At 34.2% G+C, this 19,284-nt stretch overlaps 1 protein-coding gene across 3 annotated transcripts in view; it reads left to right on the top strand.

Moving 5' to 3' along the window:
- Window positions 1-1,456: 1,456 nt before the first annotated feature.
- wasla (WASP like actin nucleation promoting factor a) overlaps window positions 1,457-19,284 on the top strand; it is a 29,408-nt gene continuing 11,580 nt past the window's right edge. The window contains exons 1-5 of one of the 3 annotated variants that reach the window (XM_058766943.1): window positions 1,457-1,865; window positions 8,763-8,897; window positions 8,982-9,068; window positions 9,270-9,366; window positions 13,310-13,333. In XM_058766943.1, the coding sequence (XP_058622926.1) occupies window positions 1,761-1,865; window positions 8,763-8,897; window positions 8,982-9,068; window positions 9,270-9,366; window positions 13,310-13,333 (448 nt within the window). In that variant the 5' untranslated portion in view covers window positions 1,457-1,760. The remainder of the gene's footprint in view (window positions 1,866-8,762; window positions 8,898-8,981; window positions 9,069-9,269; window positions 9,367-13,309; window positions 13,334-19,284) is intronic. The other 2 variants (XM_058766944.1, XM_058766946.1) reach the window with 2 other exon arrangements.

Raw genomic sequence — 19,284 nt, 5'->3', positions numbered from 1 at the left:
GTAATTACACTGAAATGACTGGGTTATTGCAAAGTGAATTTTTTTGCTCTGTAATAACAGAGTAGAATGTGCTGAATCCCCATGGAAAACTGAGGTCATCATTATCTCATGAGAAAAAACTGTCTAAACATGCAGCAGCCACACAGATATGCCAATTGTGTGATCACTGTTATCCTCCAGATAGAATATAACTGGTGGTTTCGATTAGTGGCAAAAATGTTCAAATTATAGCTTATAGTCTGGACTGAGGAAAGCCAGACTTTCACCTTATAAAACATCTCAGGTTTGCTCAACTTCCAGGATCTGATGATGGGTTTATTTATTTATACAAATGGTCAAGAATGCAAAAGAATATAACATCCCATACTAGTACAGATAAATAATAGTACAGATTCTTTACTTATTAAATTATTAAATTTTGTTACATATAATAGATCAAAATTACATGCTCGCCAGATGTAAGGGGTTTGCCAATTATTTTTGGAATACATTTTTAAAATAATGTATTATTACACACACACACACACTTATGTATAGATGTGTGTGTGTTTAGTATATCAAAGCATATCAAATACATCAGTATATCAAATAAGCCTATATATTATAATCAGTATTGATATGATGAGATTGTAGTGTGCATAAATTCTGCAGACTATAATAAAGTTTGAACATTTTTATATTATTACATAAAGACTAAAAACCATAGTTTTAATATCTTATATTTTGATAATTTTTTTTATTGTTATTTTATATTCTTATGTAAAAAAAAATACACAAATATATACAATCGTCTATTTTTCCTAATAATTAATTTTAGAATTAATTTTAAAGTCAAATCAGTGTCGCTTAAAATGCAACATATTAAAACCAATAAATAAATAAAATAACAAAATTATAAGTGGCATCCTTTCATTGGAAAATATATTCCCTTATAAAACGTTGCTATGTAACAAAACTAATGATCCGCTATGGGAGCTGCGCAGTGATATAATGAACAGGTGTTTCTCGTCATACCTGATACTATATTATGGATTTTAAACTGTATATTTACCATTCAGAAGCCTGAATAGGAATTATCCGCTTTATAAAACAGCAGCATAGTTATCGTTTCTTTAAAACGGAGCATTGTATCCGTCAAATACTGTAATCTCCTTCTATCAGTGACGGCGCTGTGCTCCACCCCCTGCCTCAGAGGCCCCGCCCATCCCGTGCGCATCCCGTCCGCATTCTGCAAGAGGCACGGGAAAACAGGGATAGACCATCCCGAGAAACTAGGGGGTTAGTTATTACATACCACTGTTTTAATTCATAATCACCCATGTTTAGATATTAAAACTAACTTTATCTGATTTCAAAGTGAGATGTTTGTAACTAAATAACAACAAAAGAGTAGGTTTGTACCAAAAAGCTAACACCTGGCCCCGACCAAATTCCATTCCACCCTTTCCCAAACTGCGCCTTGAACTCTACCGTCCTGCTGCCATGTTGGATTGAAGGATCGTTATTGCTTCAGGAGTTCGGAATGAAAGTTTATATTATGCAGTCTGTCAAAAGTGAACGAATTAAAGAATAAATAACCCACAGGAGTAAACGAGTCGCATCTGCATCGCGCGCGCATTGAGGACAACACTACATCGGCTCTACTTGCATGCGGAATTCCTAACGGGATGAACGGAGCGCAGGCCATGTTGATCTGTGATTGCACATAAAATAATCTAATACGAGACAAACGCTCAAGTTCATCCGCCTCATCCGTCAACATGAGCGGCCACCCGCCCCAGAGGAGGGTGGCAAACGTGGGCTCTCTGCTTCTGACCCCGCAGGAGAACGACTGTCTGTTCAACTACCTGGGCAGGAAATGCATCGTAAGTTGTGTTTACTCTCACGGACGATATGTAGTCCTTTAACCGCAAGTTTAAATGCAAACCATATTGCTTTTCAAATATCCAGTGATGTGACGCACGGCAGTAACTTCTGGCAAGGACAGCTGTGTTTTAACGCGTTTGTGATGTGCATCAACACCCTCCTCACTGTCAAGGGAGTGAGACTCCTGTGATTGAAATTAGATGTTGTAGTATAAGCTATTTGTATGATTGTGAGTTAGGAATGATATATTCCATGGGATTTCAGAGTAAATGGCAATAGGCCTTCTGTTTGAGTGAAGGCTAGTGAGCTGCCTACGAAGACAGCATCACAAGTGCATTCTGAGTCAGCTAAATGATGCACGTGCCAGTGATGCCCAGATATGCTCTCTATGTAGGCAGCTCACTAGCTAATGTAGGCTACTGTCTCCGATGACCCTCAAACTCCACTAAATGTGTCAGTGAACTATCTACATTTGTCTGCTATCTATCTACTATCTGTATGTGAAGCTATGTCTATTTACATGTCTTATCTATCTGTCATTCTGTCTGTGAATCTATCTACCTCTCTCTCTATCTATTTCTATCTGTGTCTTATCTATATGTATTTCTATCTGCTATTATGTCTGTCTGTAACTGCATTTACTTAGTACAAATTACAGCAAGGCTCTTGTTTCTGTGTTCAATGTCAAGTAGTTATCCATTTCTGCTCAGTGTTAAGTTTAATTATATTTAATAACCTGCAACAAATTCTGGAAAACATCAAATTTGCATTGAAAGGAAACTTTCAGTTTGTTGTCCTTGGTAAATGAAACAACATCTATTCTACATCCCTGATTATTATATCTAATTTAGCTAAATTGAGAAGATGTGAAGATGTTTGGTCTTTACACTAGTTGTTTATGATTGTCTTGTCTGTCCTACTTGAGGACCAGTATTTGGACTCTTGCAAATCTTCGTTTGTATTATTTAACAAAATATAAAACCAAATGACATTTATTTATGTTGTTTAATAAAGTTATGCAGTATAATACACTTTTGCAACACAAGTTTCAAGATTGATGAAACAGTACATACATTAATCAGTTTAAAGGTATAGTTCACCCAAAAATGAAAATTACCCCATGATTTACTCACCCTCAAGCCATCCTAGGTGTATATGACTTTCTCCTTTCAGACGAATACTCTCGTAGTTATATTAAAAATGTCTCTGTTCTTCCAAGCTTTATAATGGCAGTGTCCTGATTTTGAAGCCCAAAAAAGTGCATCCATCCATCATAAAAAGTGCTCCACACAGCTCCAGTGGGTTAATAAAGACCTTCTGAAGTGAATCGATGAGTTTGTGTAAGAAAAATATCCTTATTTAAAACTTTATAAACCGTAATCTCTAGCTTCTGCTAACTGAAAAGGAAAACCAGTCTCCTCTTGGCTTATTGAAATCCTCCAACATTTTTCTTTACAAATACTCATTTTGTATTTCTAATTTGTAACCATTTTTTTGTTTTGCTCTCTCCTCTGCATTTCCGTGTTTGTCACCACATTCGCCTACGTCATGCACTCGAACGCCACTCTCTTGTGTTCGTTCTGGTTATCAAATATTAGTGGAACATGTTCATAGTTAATGTGATGTACTACAACTCTGCTAGGTCTCTTTTGTAAACTTAAGAAACTAGAAAGCACCTTAACACCAATTAGTTTAAAATAATCTTACAAAAGCTTTCAAGTTTTAAAACTGATTTCCAAATAGTGTTCAAATACCTTTTGGGGCCAGTGTATGTTTCAAGTGAAAGAAATGTACCTTGTTTGTTCTTGGTAGAAATTTCCTGTCCCTTGCCCTACAAGGAAGCATTTGTTAGAAAAGTGTCTTTATTTTTCCAAAATTCCTCTTGCAGCACATTCAGGTGACGATTCACATGTTAAGCACGACTTGTATTTGGTTCTTAGTAGATTTTTCATGCATTAATGTTCTTTGATAGTAATATTTGGATTGTTCATGCGATTTTCAGAAAAAAATCAGACATGAAGTTGTTCAAATCAGAGATTTTTGACCGTAGAAATGGATATGGAAGGAATAAGCTTGGCCAACTAGTGTTTCATTTATATATTTCGCATGAAATCTGATTCACAAATATGGCATTCTTTCCCATCAGACCTACTTAAGTTGCTCGTCCATGTCTAGGTGGAAGCGACATGAACGCGAGCGGTGTCAGTCCAGGAACGGCAGCCAAGAGCCGGGCCATAAAGTGGGCTTTCACAGGGAATGACTAAATATGAGACGCGTCGTTTGGGGCCAAGATCCAGCAGTCATGGGTTCATTCATCACTGTGTGCCGAACCGGCACCGAAAAACCGAGGGCAGAGGGTGGACGGAGTCCAAATCGCACAATAGTGAGAGAGATGGAGAGAAGGGAAAAGATAGGGGTTGGGGGTGGGTTGTGCGTGATCAGCAGTCTTTGAGGACAGGAAGTGAACTGATCTGCCTCCTTTCCATGGAGATTTGAGCTTTAATGAATAGAGCTGCTGAGCCAGTACTGATCCAGAATCAGGTTTCCAAGCAAACCAAACCAAAGCCTGACACACAGTCATGATCCCTGTGATATGTATGTCTTTAATGCATATTTATGTTCTTGGCAAAGACTTTTGCAGACAGGAATGCCGTACGGATGCAGTTAACTAGGAAAACCTGGCGAATATCCATCAGTCGCTTCTTTCGGTTGTTGCGTTCAGCGCTTGTTGAGTGCGTTTAAACCCAGCCGATCGATCAAACGTATAGGTTTACATATCAGTGTGAGCATGTTTGGCTGCTTTGAATGCAGTGTGTATATTGTTTATATCATACTGAAACTCAACTCCTTCTTGAACTTGCTGAACTCTGAATACAGTAGTTGAAGGTTTAGCGATGTCCTTGAATCACTCGGCCCACCAAGACTGAACGAGTGCTCGTATTCAAATGCTGAATGTGCAGTCTAGAGCATGAGGAAGCAGTTTTTCATTAGAAGAAATGAAGGGAAGTCTTGTTTCATTGATGCTGCTGTTACTGACGTGGCAGGATCGCAATGAGTCGAGTTAAGCAGAATTCTCTTTTTCTGCCTTTCTCTGAATGAAAGTAATTGTACATTTAGAATTATTTATTCAGTTTTATAGGGCTGCCCCCTAATAGTTGACTAACCGTTAGTCTTACTCTTAACTTACTCTTAAAATACTCCCTCATTTTTGGTCATACAGATAAGAGTGTATAGGCCTACTTGGCTTACTGATATGAAAAACATCTGTAGAGAGCGAAATGTCTACTTTCAAACGGAAAACAAATATTCTCAGATTATGTAATCCGTATGAAACATGCACACAGGCGCATCCACTACTGCGGATATGACGAGTAAGTGTCGCCGACTTTATCTCTTAAACTGAAAACAAGGAAAGCACCAGTGTATCAATACATTATTAAAATGTTAATGCCGCATCCTTACTGTTTTTCCCTGAACACATTCATAATCATTACTTCTGCTGTGCTCTGTGGCAAGCTTTATGCGTGTGCTTGAGCACTCATTAGGCTATGTAGGCAATTAAAGGATCATTATAAGTATTTAAATGGTTTATTAATAAACGAGTGATTAGTCGACTAATGCTTAAAATGAACAACTATTAGTCGACCAGAAAAATTATGAAATATTTGCATGTTGTTGTTGGATGTTTTTTTTTTTTTTTTTTAAATTTCAGATTAATGAATTTATTGAATAAATTTATTATCAAGAGTTGAAAGTTCACAACAGTACATTCAATGCTTGAATAGACTTAACTGATGAATGTCTATTATTTCTTTAGATAAGCGGGGTATTTTTAATTGATTTATTGGAGAAATAATCAGTAAATCAATTGATTAAAAGTCAAAGCTTATGAAATATTTGATAAATTTAGACTTTCTATAATTTGTTAATCATTGACATATTTCAAAGTTATATATTTACTTTTGATAATCTATAAAAATGTTCAATCATTCAATCATTTAATTGCTTTTAGGAGCCTAATTTCTTCAATTGATTATCAGTTGATTAGTTTGATTATTTGTTTTAAATTCCAGTCAATCAAATTACTTTTGAGAAGCTTATGTATTCAGTTGGTTATCAATTAATTAATTTGATTATCAATTTCAAGCAATGAATTAATGCCTTTGAGAAACACATTTATTCAATTGATTAATCCAGTTACTTTTATTAATGTTCATCTGCTTATTTCAGTTAATCAGATTGCGTTTGATAAATGTAAAAGTCAATTCAAAGTTTATAATATATTTCATAAAAGTTTGACTTTACTCTTTTTGACTTTATCTCTTCACCTATGAAGTATTTCTTTTAATCTGATTATTTTTGTCAAAAACGTTTTTGAACCATTGGGTTAAGTTGAAGTAATTACAAATTCTACAATTAATTTTTCTTATGCACACTGTTAATTATTTTAATAATTAAATAATCTGCTCATTTCAGTTGATCATTGGTTAATCTGTTTATTATTTTTCTGTTAATCAGTTGATTAGAGATTCTGATCTGATTTATTTCTTCAATTATTCAGTGTTGTTGCAGTCTTGCTGACTGGTGGTTTCTTAAGTTATTGCTTTTATGAAAACGCTATAGGTCTGAATTGATCAGAGACTTCATTAAAATCTTGTGGTGGTGTTGAATGCTTTCATCATAACTGTTCCTATCTAAAGTGTGCGTTAAACCACAGGACAGGGTTTCTTTGGTCTCCTGTAATTGCTCAGCATTAGCCTGTATATGTGTGTGTGAATGTGTATTACTTGTCCATGGAAAATATTTCATCTTCTGTGAGATCTTGGCTGTCCTCCCTGTGACAGTATTGCCAAGACACTGGCCTATTTTTCCTTTCGGTAACCCGTGTCCTGAAAAAGTGTTCGAAATGCTGCTTTCGGTCATGTGCATGGAACGCAGACACTCTTTGAGGAAGGGTCCCTGTGGAGAGAGAATAAAATGCCCCATCAAGTATGTCTCCAAGTACTTGGCTGCAGTTTAAATTACAGCATTACTGGTGTGTGCAGAAAGCAACAACATATAGTATTCATATACTGATTTCTGTGCATGTTTTGGACATGTTTACAGTTTCTGCATGATATTAATATGCAGTTCTGTCCAAAATGCAGGTGACGAGAATTATTTCATAAGAGTATGAACATGTGCCAGTGTTGGTGCATTGCCTTTTTTTTTGGACTTAAGATAGTTGTTTTATATTTATTTATTTATTTATTTATTTTTAAACTTTAGGATTGAAAAACTTGGTTATTTTCCATCATATTTCACAATTATTAATTCTTTATAGTGTTTCTTTATTATAAGTGTGTGTTTGTATTTTACTTGTACTGAAGTCTGGACTTGGTATTGGGCTACATCAATTGCTCACCAGTGGATCCTCTGCAGTGAATGGGTGCCGTCAGAATGAGAGTCCAAAGAGCTGATAAAAACATCACAATAATCCACAAGACTCCAGTCCATCAATTAGGCTTAGTTCACACTGCAGGCTGAAGTGGCCCAAATCCGACTTTTTTGCCCAAATGTGACCCATATCTGATTTTCTTATGACAGTCTGAACAGCACACATCTGATTTTTTTTCAAATCAGGCCCAGGCCACTTTCATACGTGGTCCTAAATCGGATACATATCCGATGTTTTGCAATGCGACTTCAGCCTGAACGGCCATGTCGCATTTCATGCGATTTTTACGTCATTGAAATGCGACAGACGTCACAATTCTGCGCTGGAGGAAATCGTGCTCTCCTTCTTCTTAATATTCTTCTTCGTATCACTTCGTTATTTAGGCTCCAATTGCACATTAACTTAAAAATTGCTAAACGCGCGCTAACACGAGCAGCATCCATTTTTATTTCCGCAAACACAGTGCGCTGCGTCTGACGTCACGTCTTCTTCTGCGCATGCGGGTCACTTCAGGGCCGTATACGGTTCACACATGAAACTGATGGCAGTTGCATTTAAATGACAATGTGAACAACAGCGCAAAAAAATCTGAGCATTAAGACCTGCAGTGTGAACTAAGTCATAATGTCTTGTGAAGTGAGAAGTTGCGTGTTTGTAAAAAAAAAGAAAATCGATCATTAAGGCGTTTTAACTTTAAACAATTGCTTCTGGCCAAAACACAATTCTCTGATCCAAAAAATGGTTCCTCCAGTGAAAAAGTACATCCCCTGTTGTCCTCTCACATCAGAGTCCTCCAACGTATTTGTTTTGGACTGATTCTGCTTACAAAGAGTACTTGATCTGTGCATATTTCTCTCTTGGTTTAAACAAAATGACTTTTCCAATGGATAAAGGAATGTTATGGATAGAAGGGTAGCACTTTATTTCACAGTCCTATTCCTCATGTACATACATCTATGTACTTATTATAGTAATTACAATAACTAGGTACTAACCCTGAACCTACACCTAAACATAACCCTACTCCATGTAGTTACCTTATATTACCAGTAAAGTGCAACCGGTAGAGGACTTGTTTTTTTTACAAACATGCAGCTTTTCACTTCACAAAACATTAATTGATTCACTGGAGTGGTGTGGATTGTTGTGATGTTTTTATCAGCTGTTTGGACACTTGTACTGACGGCACCCATTCACTGCAGAGGATCCATTGGTGAGCAAGTGATGTAATGATAAATTTCTCCAAACTGTTCTGATGAAGAAACAAACTCATCTACATTTCCATGGGCTGAGGGAGAGTAAATATTCAGCAAATTTTCATTTTTGGGTGAACTATTCCCTTAACAAATGACTGAAAAACATTATTTAAGAAAAAAAAAACTTCTCTTAATTTTCGGTTAATCGATAATTGTGTATTTAGCTTGTTTCCCGGAGTTCATGATTGTTTTCCTTTTTGCAGACATTGTGCTCAGCAGTGGTCCAGGTGTACGGGGCGGACAGGAGCATGTCCTGGATCAAGAGGTGCTGTGGTGTGGCCTGTTTGGTGAAAGACAACCCTCAGAGGTCTTATTTTATCCGTGTCTTTGATATCAAGGTGAGCTCTCTGAGATCAAATAAACAGCAAAGATATCAGATCTGAGACCTAAATATTTAAAGTATCTTTTATTTCATTTTGCAGGATGGAAAAACAAAGTTTGAGCAGGAGCTCTACAATAATTTCACGATTAGTAGTTCGAGAGCCTACTTCATTACATTTGCCGGAGATGTGAGTTTTTTTGTTTTTTTTTCTTAATATTTCACGTTCTTGACCATTAGCAAGAAAGAAAACAGAGAGAACTAGCCAGAGATGTTCTTTGGAAAAGTTTGTTTGGCTAGTCGCTTTCTTGTCGTTCTTGTAAAACTGCTTTTAGCATTAGTGAGGATGTGATCTGGCTTTTTTGGTCATATGGTGTGTTTTGCTCTTTAGTCTTGTCAGATGGGCCTCAACTTTGCCAGTGAAGAGGAAGCCAAACGATTTCGGAGTGCACTCAACGAACTGCTTAACAGACGACAGAGGAAAACTGGTAAATGTGCTGGTTTTAATTACTTTCCTTTCCTTTGAAGGGATGATAGTTCACCAAAAATTTAAGTTTTGGCATTATTCATTTACTCACCCATATGTTGTTCAGAATCTAATCCATATGACTTTCTTTTTTGGTCTCAATTCAGTTTTATTTTTGGGTGAACTCACTCTCGACTAATATGCTTTACATTCAGTAGTAATCAATAAATATGTCCAAAACCTTATTAGTGTCTAAAACATATTCTCCCAAATCTGTTTTTCATAAGTTTACCCAAAAATGAGAATTTATAATTATTTACTCATCCTCATATTTAATTAAATTGATTCTGATATAGCTATAAATGCAGAAAATACAGTGATATAAATAGTGCATGCATATAGCCTTTCATTTTGATATAGCAGTAAATAAGAGTACAAACTAGAGGTCGACCAATTGATTGGTTATGCCAAATAATCGGCACTGATAGTTGATCAGTTGTCAGTTATCGGCAAAAATCCATACCGTTAGTAGGGGTCAACATTTTTATACCATGGAAATCTTATAATTCTCGTCACCAGTGTCAATATCATCACAAACTAATACTAGCCTAAAAAAAAAGTCAGCGATTAAATAAGAAACTAATTACAATAGGACAAAAAGCTACAGCAGAACAAATAAATAAATAATAGATACTACATACATTGTATAAAGTAATCAAAGGTATAAAAATATTTTTCACTGCGTAAATGAAATATATATTTCTTCTTATTAAAGTTACAAAAGTGATTGTCAAGAGAAGATTTTCTCTCTTTTGTTGTTTGATTAACATGAATGACAGACAGCAGGAATATTAGACTGCTGTCACTTTAAGAGCTGCCCGGATCCAGTATACTGTTACACAGGTGTTTTCTTTCTCAGCTGTTTGCTTTCACTGAAGACTTAAATTACTGTTTGTTTACAAGGATACTTGCAAATACTGCCATTGTGACACACACAAGTGTATGAATTTAACTGTTCAAGGCCTATAAAGCGGCAAAAAGAACTCTCTATCATGCAAACGATAAGTTCTTGTGACCCCGTAACACAGCAACTTCACATGAGCGTGTAACCACAATAGAGATGACAGTCCAAATCTTGTCCGGTGTAAAAATTTCTACCAGTATATCGCCCACATCTAACTGATAGTTTGTCTGAGTTGCTGTAGAAGTATTGTTCGTTGTTAGAGTGTGTTAATTCCAGCATTTACCAATTAATTTTTACATTTTAAAGTTGCCTCTGTTAACATTAGTTACCGTAATTAACTAAATTTGATGAATGTATAATTAATATTTAATAATTTTTTTTTTATCAAATTTAAATGTGTGGTTCAGTATTGTGTTTTTTTTTTTTGTAATAAAGTTCAGCACTGTTTTAGTTTTCATTGGGTATCGGTTTGATCAGTTTGGTCCAACTTAGCAATCCGTATTGGTAAAATCTACTATCTGTCGATCTCTAGTACAAACAAATAAATAAACATTTGATTTATTTTACCACGAATAAAGCATTTGATTCTGATTTGGAAATAAATAATTTAAAAAAAACATAAATAAACCAACAAAGGTTTGTTTTTATATCATTAATATCGATTTGATTCTGATATAGCAATATCTAAAACAAATAAAAAATAAATGTCTCTATTACAAAACAAGTAAATAAGTAGGAATATATCTTTCAGTATAACGAAAGTTCATGAGAACTGGGGTTATCAAGCTTTAAAATGACCCGAAAAAGTGGCTATGATGACTTGTGAATTTGTAGTAGTTTTAACTAACAGACCAAAATTAATATTGTTATTAGATCAAATCTGAACATACAGTCCACTGAGTCCAGCTCCTGTTGGCATGTTCATGAGAATAGTGACTTTTCATCTGAGAATCAGATATTCCAGTTCACAAAACCTTTCTGACCGATTCAGTTTTTGGAACGAAGACCTAAATTTTAGTTTGTTTGCCACAAAAATCAATGCTATGACTTCAGAAGATTTCAAATAAAAATCAAAGCTCATACTTATTGTCATACTTTTTTTTTTTTTTGTCCTTTTTGAACCTTGAAAGCTCCAGTCATCATTCATTGTAATTTCATGGGAAAGAGCGACCAGCACATTATTTAAAATATCTCCTTTGTGTTCCACAAAAGAAAGCAAGTCATATGAGTTAGTAATGACATGCGGATGAGTTTGTCAATTTTGGGTGAACTCTTCCTTCAACACGCTCACATTTTCTTGTTAACCTGTTATTTCCTGTTGCCGGCTGCTCATTTGCAGTTGTGTTTATCGCTCCCCATCTTTCCTCCTGTTCCTCTCAGTCTGTAGTTGTAATCTGTCGTAGTATAGCAAGTGTGATGGTTTTCTCTCCGTAGGGTGTGTCGTAAAGCCTTCACAGTGGGCCTTTTCTCCTCATGTCCCTCTTGTAAACGCAGCAGTCTCTCTCCTCACTTCCTGGCTGGGTTCCAGTACTTCCTGCTCTGTTTTGCATGCTGGGCTTTGAAGTTTAGGCTTCTCTCTGCACTAACTGATTTTTAAAGAGGCCCTGGTGCCTTATACGCCTCCTATGTCTGCCTTGCCTGCCCTCTCTTTACGTTTAATGTGGTGGAATTCCGAACAAACATGTTTAATCGTTTCTCAGTTTGATTACATTTATGTACAGTGAATTATCCGGTTAACTTATGGTTGTTAAAGGTGTAAGTATGGAACTTGTTGCTATTAGTGACACCAGATGGAATTTAAAATAGATTTAAATTATATTGTTTTTTTTTTTTTTTTTTTTTTTACCTCCTTTTGTTGAATGTTAAATATTTCAGTATATTATAGTAAATAATTCTGCCAGTGAGTAGTTATTCACACACAATTTAATTTTTTTTGAAAGAAATGAATTTTTTCAGCAAGGATGCATTTAAAGTGATCAAATGTACAGTAAAAATATTCATAATGTTACTGAAAATTTATATTTCAATGAATGCTGTTGTTTTTCATTATCTGTTCATCAAAGAATGCTGGAAAAATGTATCACTGTTTCCACAAAAATATGAAGCAGCACAGCTGTTTTTAACATTGATAATAATAAAAAATGTTTCTTGAGCAGCGTCATATTAAAATGATTTGTGACACTGAAGACTGGAGTAATGATGCTGAAAATTCAGCGTTTCATCACAGCAATTAATTACATTAAGAAATGTAATATATAAAAGTTACTTTAAATTGTAAAAATATTTCACTATATTTTTATTTTGCCATACTTTTGATCAAATAAATTCAGCCTTGATGAGCATTAGAGACTTCTTTGAAAAACATTACATTAGTTGTAATGTTACGTATTAACATTATCAGACTTACTGACCCCAAACCTTTGAATGATACTGTGTAATATTTATTTATATTTTATTGAATTAATATGTATATAATAATATTTTGTTTTATTCTTTAAAAAATTATATTTAAAAGACAGTTGCTTGGCACACACTCTATAAAATAAAAATGAAATATTTGTGTTTGACAGTTTTTAAAAACATGAAATTGCTGAGCAACTATCATTGAAATAAAAAGAAGCAAGTATTTTAACATTTTCACAGTAGCAGAATAGAGCAACACTTCACCTTTAAGGTCAAGGTTATAAAAATATTAGCCATTTGCATATGAACAAACCACAAATGTTGGTGCTAAAAATGTGACGATAAACCTAGGACTGCCAATTGATAAAGTAAACCCTAAATAAAAGCATTAATTTATGGATGTTAGTGTCTTGAGAAAGGGCGCAGAGCACAGGGCACCTCTGTTTACCATCTCCTTCCCTAACCTTTCCAAAACTAACGTAATTTAACCATTTCCTTCTCCTCTGGGTGACCTACCGGCCCTTTTCCTCTGTTACTGACCTCTCTAGTCTATTAATTCGGCCTCCACATTTTAACAGTGTTGATTTTGTTTTTGCAGAGAAAAGGCGTGACCCACCAAATGGTATGTGTCCTGGTACTTACATTCACTTATGAATTTACTCCTAATGTTATCACAGCTAATCAGTTTGTGTTTGCTGTTGTTGTTGTTTTTTTGTTTTTTTTTTAATTCCCTTTTTGACAGAATTATGCTGAAATGCACACATGCACATAATGTATCTTCCGCAGAAATCAAAACACATTCTTGTGTCGTCAGGCATGAGCGTGATTCACAGAAACACACATTCGTATTGTACATGACCTAGATGAGAGTAGCGTTCACCCCCTGACTGGAAGCCTGAGGTCAATCTGTGCGCTGGGAGCCATATGTATGCCACATGGATCATTCCATGCCACTGCGCTGCTGTGACTCTCTCCCATTCAGTTACATCAAAGAGACCACGTTTCCTCACTTGCATAGTTTAAAGGTTTTCTCATGGACGTTTATCAGGGTTACGACGCTGCTTTGGCATCTCTTAGAAGCTGTAGTTGCAAGTTACTAAATTATCTTGTTTGCTTCATGTCCGTAGCCTGCAGCAGGATATGTGTGATGCTACTTGCACGCCTGTTAATTTTTTATTTATTTTTTACTTTTTATTTATTTATTTTTTTATTTTTTTTAAGAATGCTATATAGGAAATAACAAACTAAATTAAGTGTTTATGTATGTATTTATTTATTTCCAGAGTACTTCTATTGAAGCAAAGTTTGGGGTTGGGCATATTTGAGGGAAAATCTATTATTATTTATGTTTTATTATTATTAATAATAATATTTTTCATATTACTGTTATTAATTTATACATAATTATATATAATTATATTATAATATGTGTAATTTTAAATTTATTTTACAAACCACTGAACCAGGACTTACTATTGTTAGTAAGAGTTCCTCGCATTGTTTTATTTATTTTTTTTAAATGTAATGCAATTTTTTCAACTATATAATTAATTTATAATTATTAGATTATAAAATCTACTATATAGGGTACAACGGAACTAAAGAAAAACTTAAGAAAAAATGTGCTATTCACTGCGCCTAAAATGTATAATTGCAGAAAAAATATATACGTTTGTATTGAACATTAATGGAGCAACAGATTTTATGTGAAAATAAGTCAGTCAAGTTGTTTTTGTTTAAAAATCTTATAAATGTATGAGGTGGCAAGGGGGGCCTTTTTTCCCCTCACACGGGGTAATAATACAAATACTAAAGCTAAAATAATGTTTTTTTAAATAATGTCTAAGTTAATACTTGTTCAAAACAATCACTTTAGCAAAGTTTGTACTATTTTCTGCTTATTTTGAAAAATAAAATTAATCTTTGTTCAATAAATATACTGTCATTCAAATATGTTAATATAAAAAATATATTAAAATACAGAAACAAAATCATTTTAATAAGTAATCCAATAATAATTGAATATTTACTGTATTAATAACAAATGATATTTTATTATATGATGTGATTAATATCATGTTTTTAAATATGATGGTTTCATTCTAAACATGGTGATTATCTCTTAATATGGATACCAAACATAATATATGATATTTACAAAACTGAAAATCGTTAAGAAGACCTTTGTCTCAAAATATGTGCATTCATTTTAGCGATTCTAATTTGCTACTTAAATCTACTACATTTTTTAAAAAACATTAAATATTAGATCAAGTTAGAGCAATTAGAGGTCTGACACGCTGAGTCCATTCGGGTCGGGCTCGGGACATTTTTTTTTTTTTACAGATTGGGCTCGGGTCGGACTCTCCTTTTATTGTGCCCATGTATGCTCGGAGCACACATGGGTACTGTATGAAATACTGATTATATTATGAGTATTACACTTCGCCTACGCAATTCATATTTGCATGCATTGGCATACAGGTGACAGTTGACCATGCAGAGCATCAGGGAGAAGTTGGAGCGTGGGGGGTAACTAAAAGTTCCCAATGCTTCGGGAAAAACTGCATATTGGATGCGCCTTTAGAGAGAAATGCATCTTTAGGGATTTTATAATGAAAGAGTTTTTGTTTTCGATTCGAATTATTTCTTTTTAAAGTAGTAATTCAAATCTTTCTATAGATACTATATTTATCAAGTCAGTGAGACAAGTATTCGCTGTGTTTCGGTTTTTCAGAAGCGCTCCTGCTCAAAACCGAAACAGCTTTTTTCCCTTTATTTTATAAAAGCACATTTTGTTGATATTTTGAGTGCGCACAAATAAAAGTAGACCCTTTACAGTTCCGAACAATGTACAACAGGGCATATTTGAGGCTAATCTATTAATATTTATCTATATTTATATATTAGTGTTGTCAAAAGTACCGACCGCGATACCATTCGGTACTGAAATTTTACTGAAATTTAAAAACATCCATTTCCCGCTAAGATTTGAGCGCGGTTGAGCGGATTCTTAAACAGTGCTGATTGGTCATTGTGTTCATGCGCTCAACAGATACATCCGTGATTGGCTTCAATGATCATCGCTTCACAGAGCGCTTCATTGATCATTGAAGCCCATCACAGATGTATATAATATTTAAAATAATAAATATTGAATAATATTTAATATATAATTTTATTAATTTTACAAATCACTGAGCAGGACATGCTGTTGTTAGTCAATGTTTTATAAATATTTTTTTGTAATGTTTTTTTTTTTATTATATAAATATATAGATTTTTTTATAGATTGCATGAACTAAAAGTAATATAATAATATAAGTATAATTAATTAAAATTGTGTACACCCATGTGCCATCCAAAATTCTATTATAAGTTTGATTTCATGTGGTAATTAAAGGTAAATTGTAATTTTTGTACCATAAACATCACCAAAACGCAAAAATAATCCTGAACACTCCCTACGTCTGCCATTGGTTGACTAAACAGATAGTCCCGCCCCCAAACTCACACTATTGGCTCAGCCAGTGTTTGTTTTGATAGCAAACCATTTACATTTACACCACACCATTTACCTTTACTTTCCAAGGGATTCAGCCTATTTCTTTTATCATTACCAGCCAGTCAGATTCATTTCCAGTCTGAAATGTTATTATCTGTGACATTAAGTCAACATATTTGTCCTAGATTTGTTACGGCAGCTCTGGAGGCCAGTTCCATTTTTCCCCCTCTCTCCAATCTGTTCACATTTCAAATTCACATTCATAATTTATAGCTGTTGTTCCAAGCCTAATGCGCCCCTGCTTGACAACACTATGAAGAATGAAGCCGTTCAAATCAGATTTATGCGACACGGCGTACTGTTCTCAGTATTTGTGTTGTATAAGATGTCCACCTGCAGAAAAAAAGCCAATGTAATCTTTCTCCAGCACATTTCCTTCCCCTCCGCTTCCTCATTGTGTAACTAGATTGGTGGTTGATATCTGACTGAGCATGCTTATTATGGCCGCTTTATCTCTGATATAGTTTGGTGTTGATGAATTGAGAAGCTAATCACTGATTTGCTGTCAAACATCTGTCAAACAAAGCCAAAAACACACTTGTGTATCATAAAAAGCATGGCTTTGCTTGCAGTTGAAGACTTGTAATATTTACAGCAAATTTCAGAGATTAAACTGGATTAGCAGTTCCTTACGTAATATTCCGCATTCGTAATTTTTCAGGATTTGACTAGCATGAGCCAGGATTGGTTTGGTGGACGGCCAGATCACAAAACTCTCACAATTGGTTTAAAGAGCATCTCTGGAGGCTGCTTAGCTTGCTAGCTTCTTGCTACAGTGAAATTAGCTAGCTACCGTAGCTTCACGCCTTAATGCTGGGCCACAGATGAGATGATGTTCTGCACGACCTTCCTGTCTGCCCCGTCCGAGGAGTTTTTAGAGAGCGTTTCGAGGCCAGATAGTAGATTGGTGCCCCTGCGATGCTTGGTGTTTTCAGGGGATGAGCTAAACGCATCTTTACCTCAGCCTCGCTTTAATACGCTGCTGCAACTCAGCGGCGACGGACCCTCCGTCTCTACAGAGGACGTCCTCTCGGGGGGTGCTCTGGGTTACGGTGGAGGTCACAGGAAGCTCATGGCTCTCGCCCAAGGTAGGGGTTTAGCAGCTCTGCTGTGACTCCTCACAGTTATAGTGCTCCAAAATTGGGACGTGGATGTGAGTGAAGCATCTCTTGGGGATTTTTGGAAATCTGACGTCAGAAGTTTCTTGTAACTTTTTAAGGAGTTTGTAGTGTGTAGTGAAGATCTTATTTAGTTTTCACTCAGCATTACAAAGTTCTGACAGGGGTCTTCGTTAATTAATTTTGTTTTATTTGTGCTTTTGGCACAAAGAATTATTAGACTACATAAACGGAATTATTATTATTATTGCTTAGTGTTAGACATGTTGTGGTCTGTAGTCTTTTGGATTGTAGCTTTTGAGATACATTTGGACATTTTTGAAAGGGATGAACTGTATTAAATATTTATTTTTTTAACAATAATTTAGAGTTTTTAAATTCCATAAAAATCATCAATATAACAATTATTTTATTAGTTTAATTCCTCAAAACAATGGACAGAATTATTTGATTACATAAATTTGTATTAAACATTTTATTTATAAATTTTTGATACGTAGATTAAGAAAACTTAAATATGACAAACACGTTAACAATGATGGTAATTATATTTGTTTTACTTAAACATTTTGATACATTAACAATTATTATTTAATAATTATAATTTTTTTAATTATTTATAATTTTTATTAACAGATTAAGAAAAATAATTATTTATGCATTTCACTTATACGTTTGATAAATGAACTATTATTACTATTATTTAATAATTATAATGTTTAAACTTTATATATACATTGTACTTATTTATGCATTTTACATGTACATTTGATAAATTAACAGAATTATTATTTAATAATTATAACGTTTAAACATTTTATTTATACATTTGATAAACAGATTAAGAAAAACTTGTATAATGGCAATAATAATAATAATAATAACAATAATTATAATTATGCATTTTAATTATACATTTTCTTGCATGAACTGAATAATAATATTATTAATACTACTCCTACTACTACTAATAATAATAATAACTAATCAGAATAATAAAATGTATGCCATTATATTTTTATTATAGTCATTAATTATTGTTATTATTAAGAATGCTTATTATACTTATGCATTTTATTTTTACTTTTTTTTTTGCATGTACAGTTGTTATTATTTAACAATAACAATACATAGAATTGTTAATATCATTAATATGATTAATTTTAAGAAAAGTGTAAAATATAAACTTGTGAGTGCTAAAAAGTGAATAATTAATCTAACCAATTCATTACGTTACTTTTCCTTTTTGAACACCGTCAGTTAAAGGTGTTATGGTGATTTCATTTATTATTATTATCTCTGAGGTTATTTTTATATTTGAGCTGTAGATTCAGACAGCATCATACAGATGTCGTCCATGGCTCTGGGTTCTGACTGAACTCTCTGGCTGTCTTGTAAGCGACTGCTAGCTAATGCTTGTGGTTTTGGGGAAAGTTTGACACACAGCCTGTTGTTCAGCAGCGTTCCTTTCTATGAAAGCTGCTTTTTATCACCCACATTTTGCTGTGATGAGAATTATGACATGGCATATGTCATGATTCAGACTGAGTGTTTTGCTTGTGGCCGTATTGGTCAATGCTATATTTGCGTAATGCGGTCGTGTTTATTTGAATGAAATACATCTCATTAAATGTAGTTGAAATTAAAACATTTTTTTTATATTATGAATTTTTATTTATTTATTTATTTATTTTTTACTATTGATACTGAATATTTAAAACAGACTTTTTTTTTTTTTTTTTAAATCTTCCTTTTTAACACAATATGACTGTTGTTGTTGTTGTTATTATATTTGTTGTTGGTAGCACACCAGCATCATCTAGACTTTGAATACATGAACTTGCAGGAATGTGTGTGATTGATTCAGTGTGCCGCCCCCTCTTTGCTTAC

Source organism: Onychostoma macrolepis, chromosome 25, assembly GCF_012432095.1.
Source record: "Onychostoma macrolepis isolate SWU-2019 chromosome 25, ASM1243209v1, whole genome shotgun sequence".
NCBI classification, from domain to species: Eukaryota; Metazoa; Chordata; class Actinopteri; order Cypriniformes; family Cyprinidae; genus Onychostoma; species Onychostoma macrolepis.
This window is presented reverse-complemented; position numbering and strand designations above follow the sequence as displayed.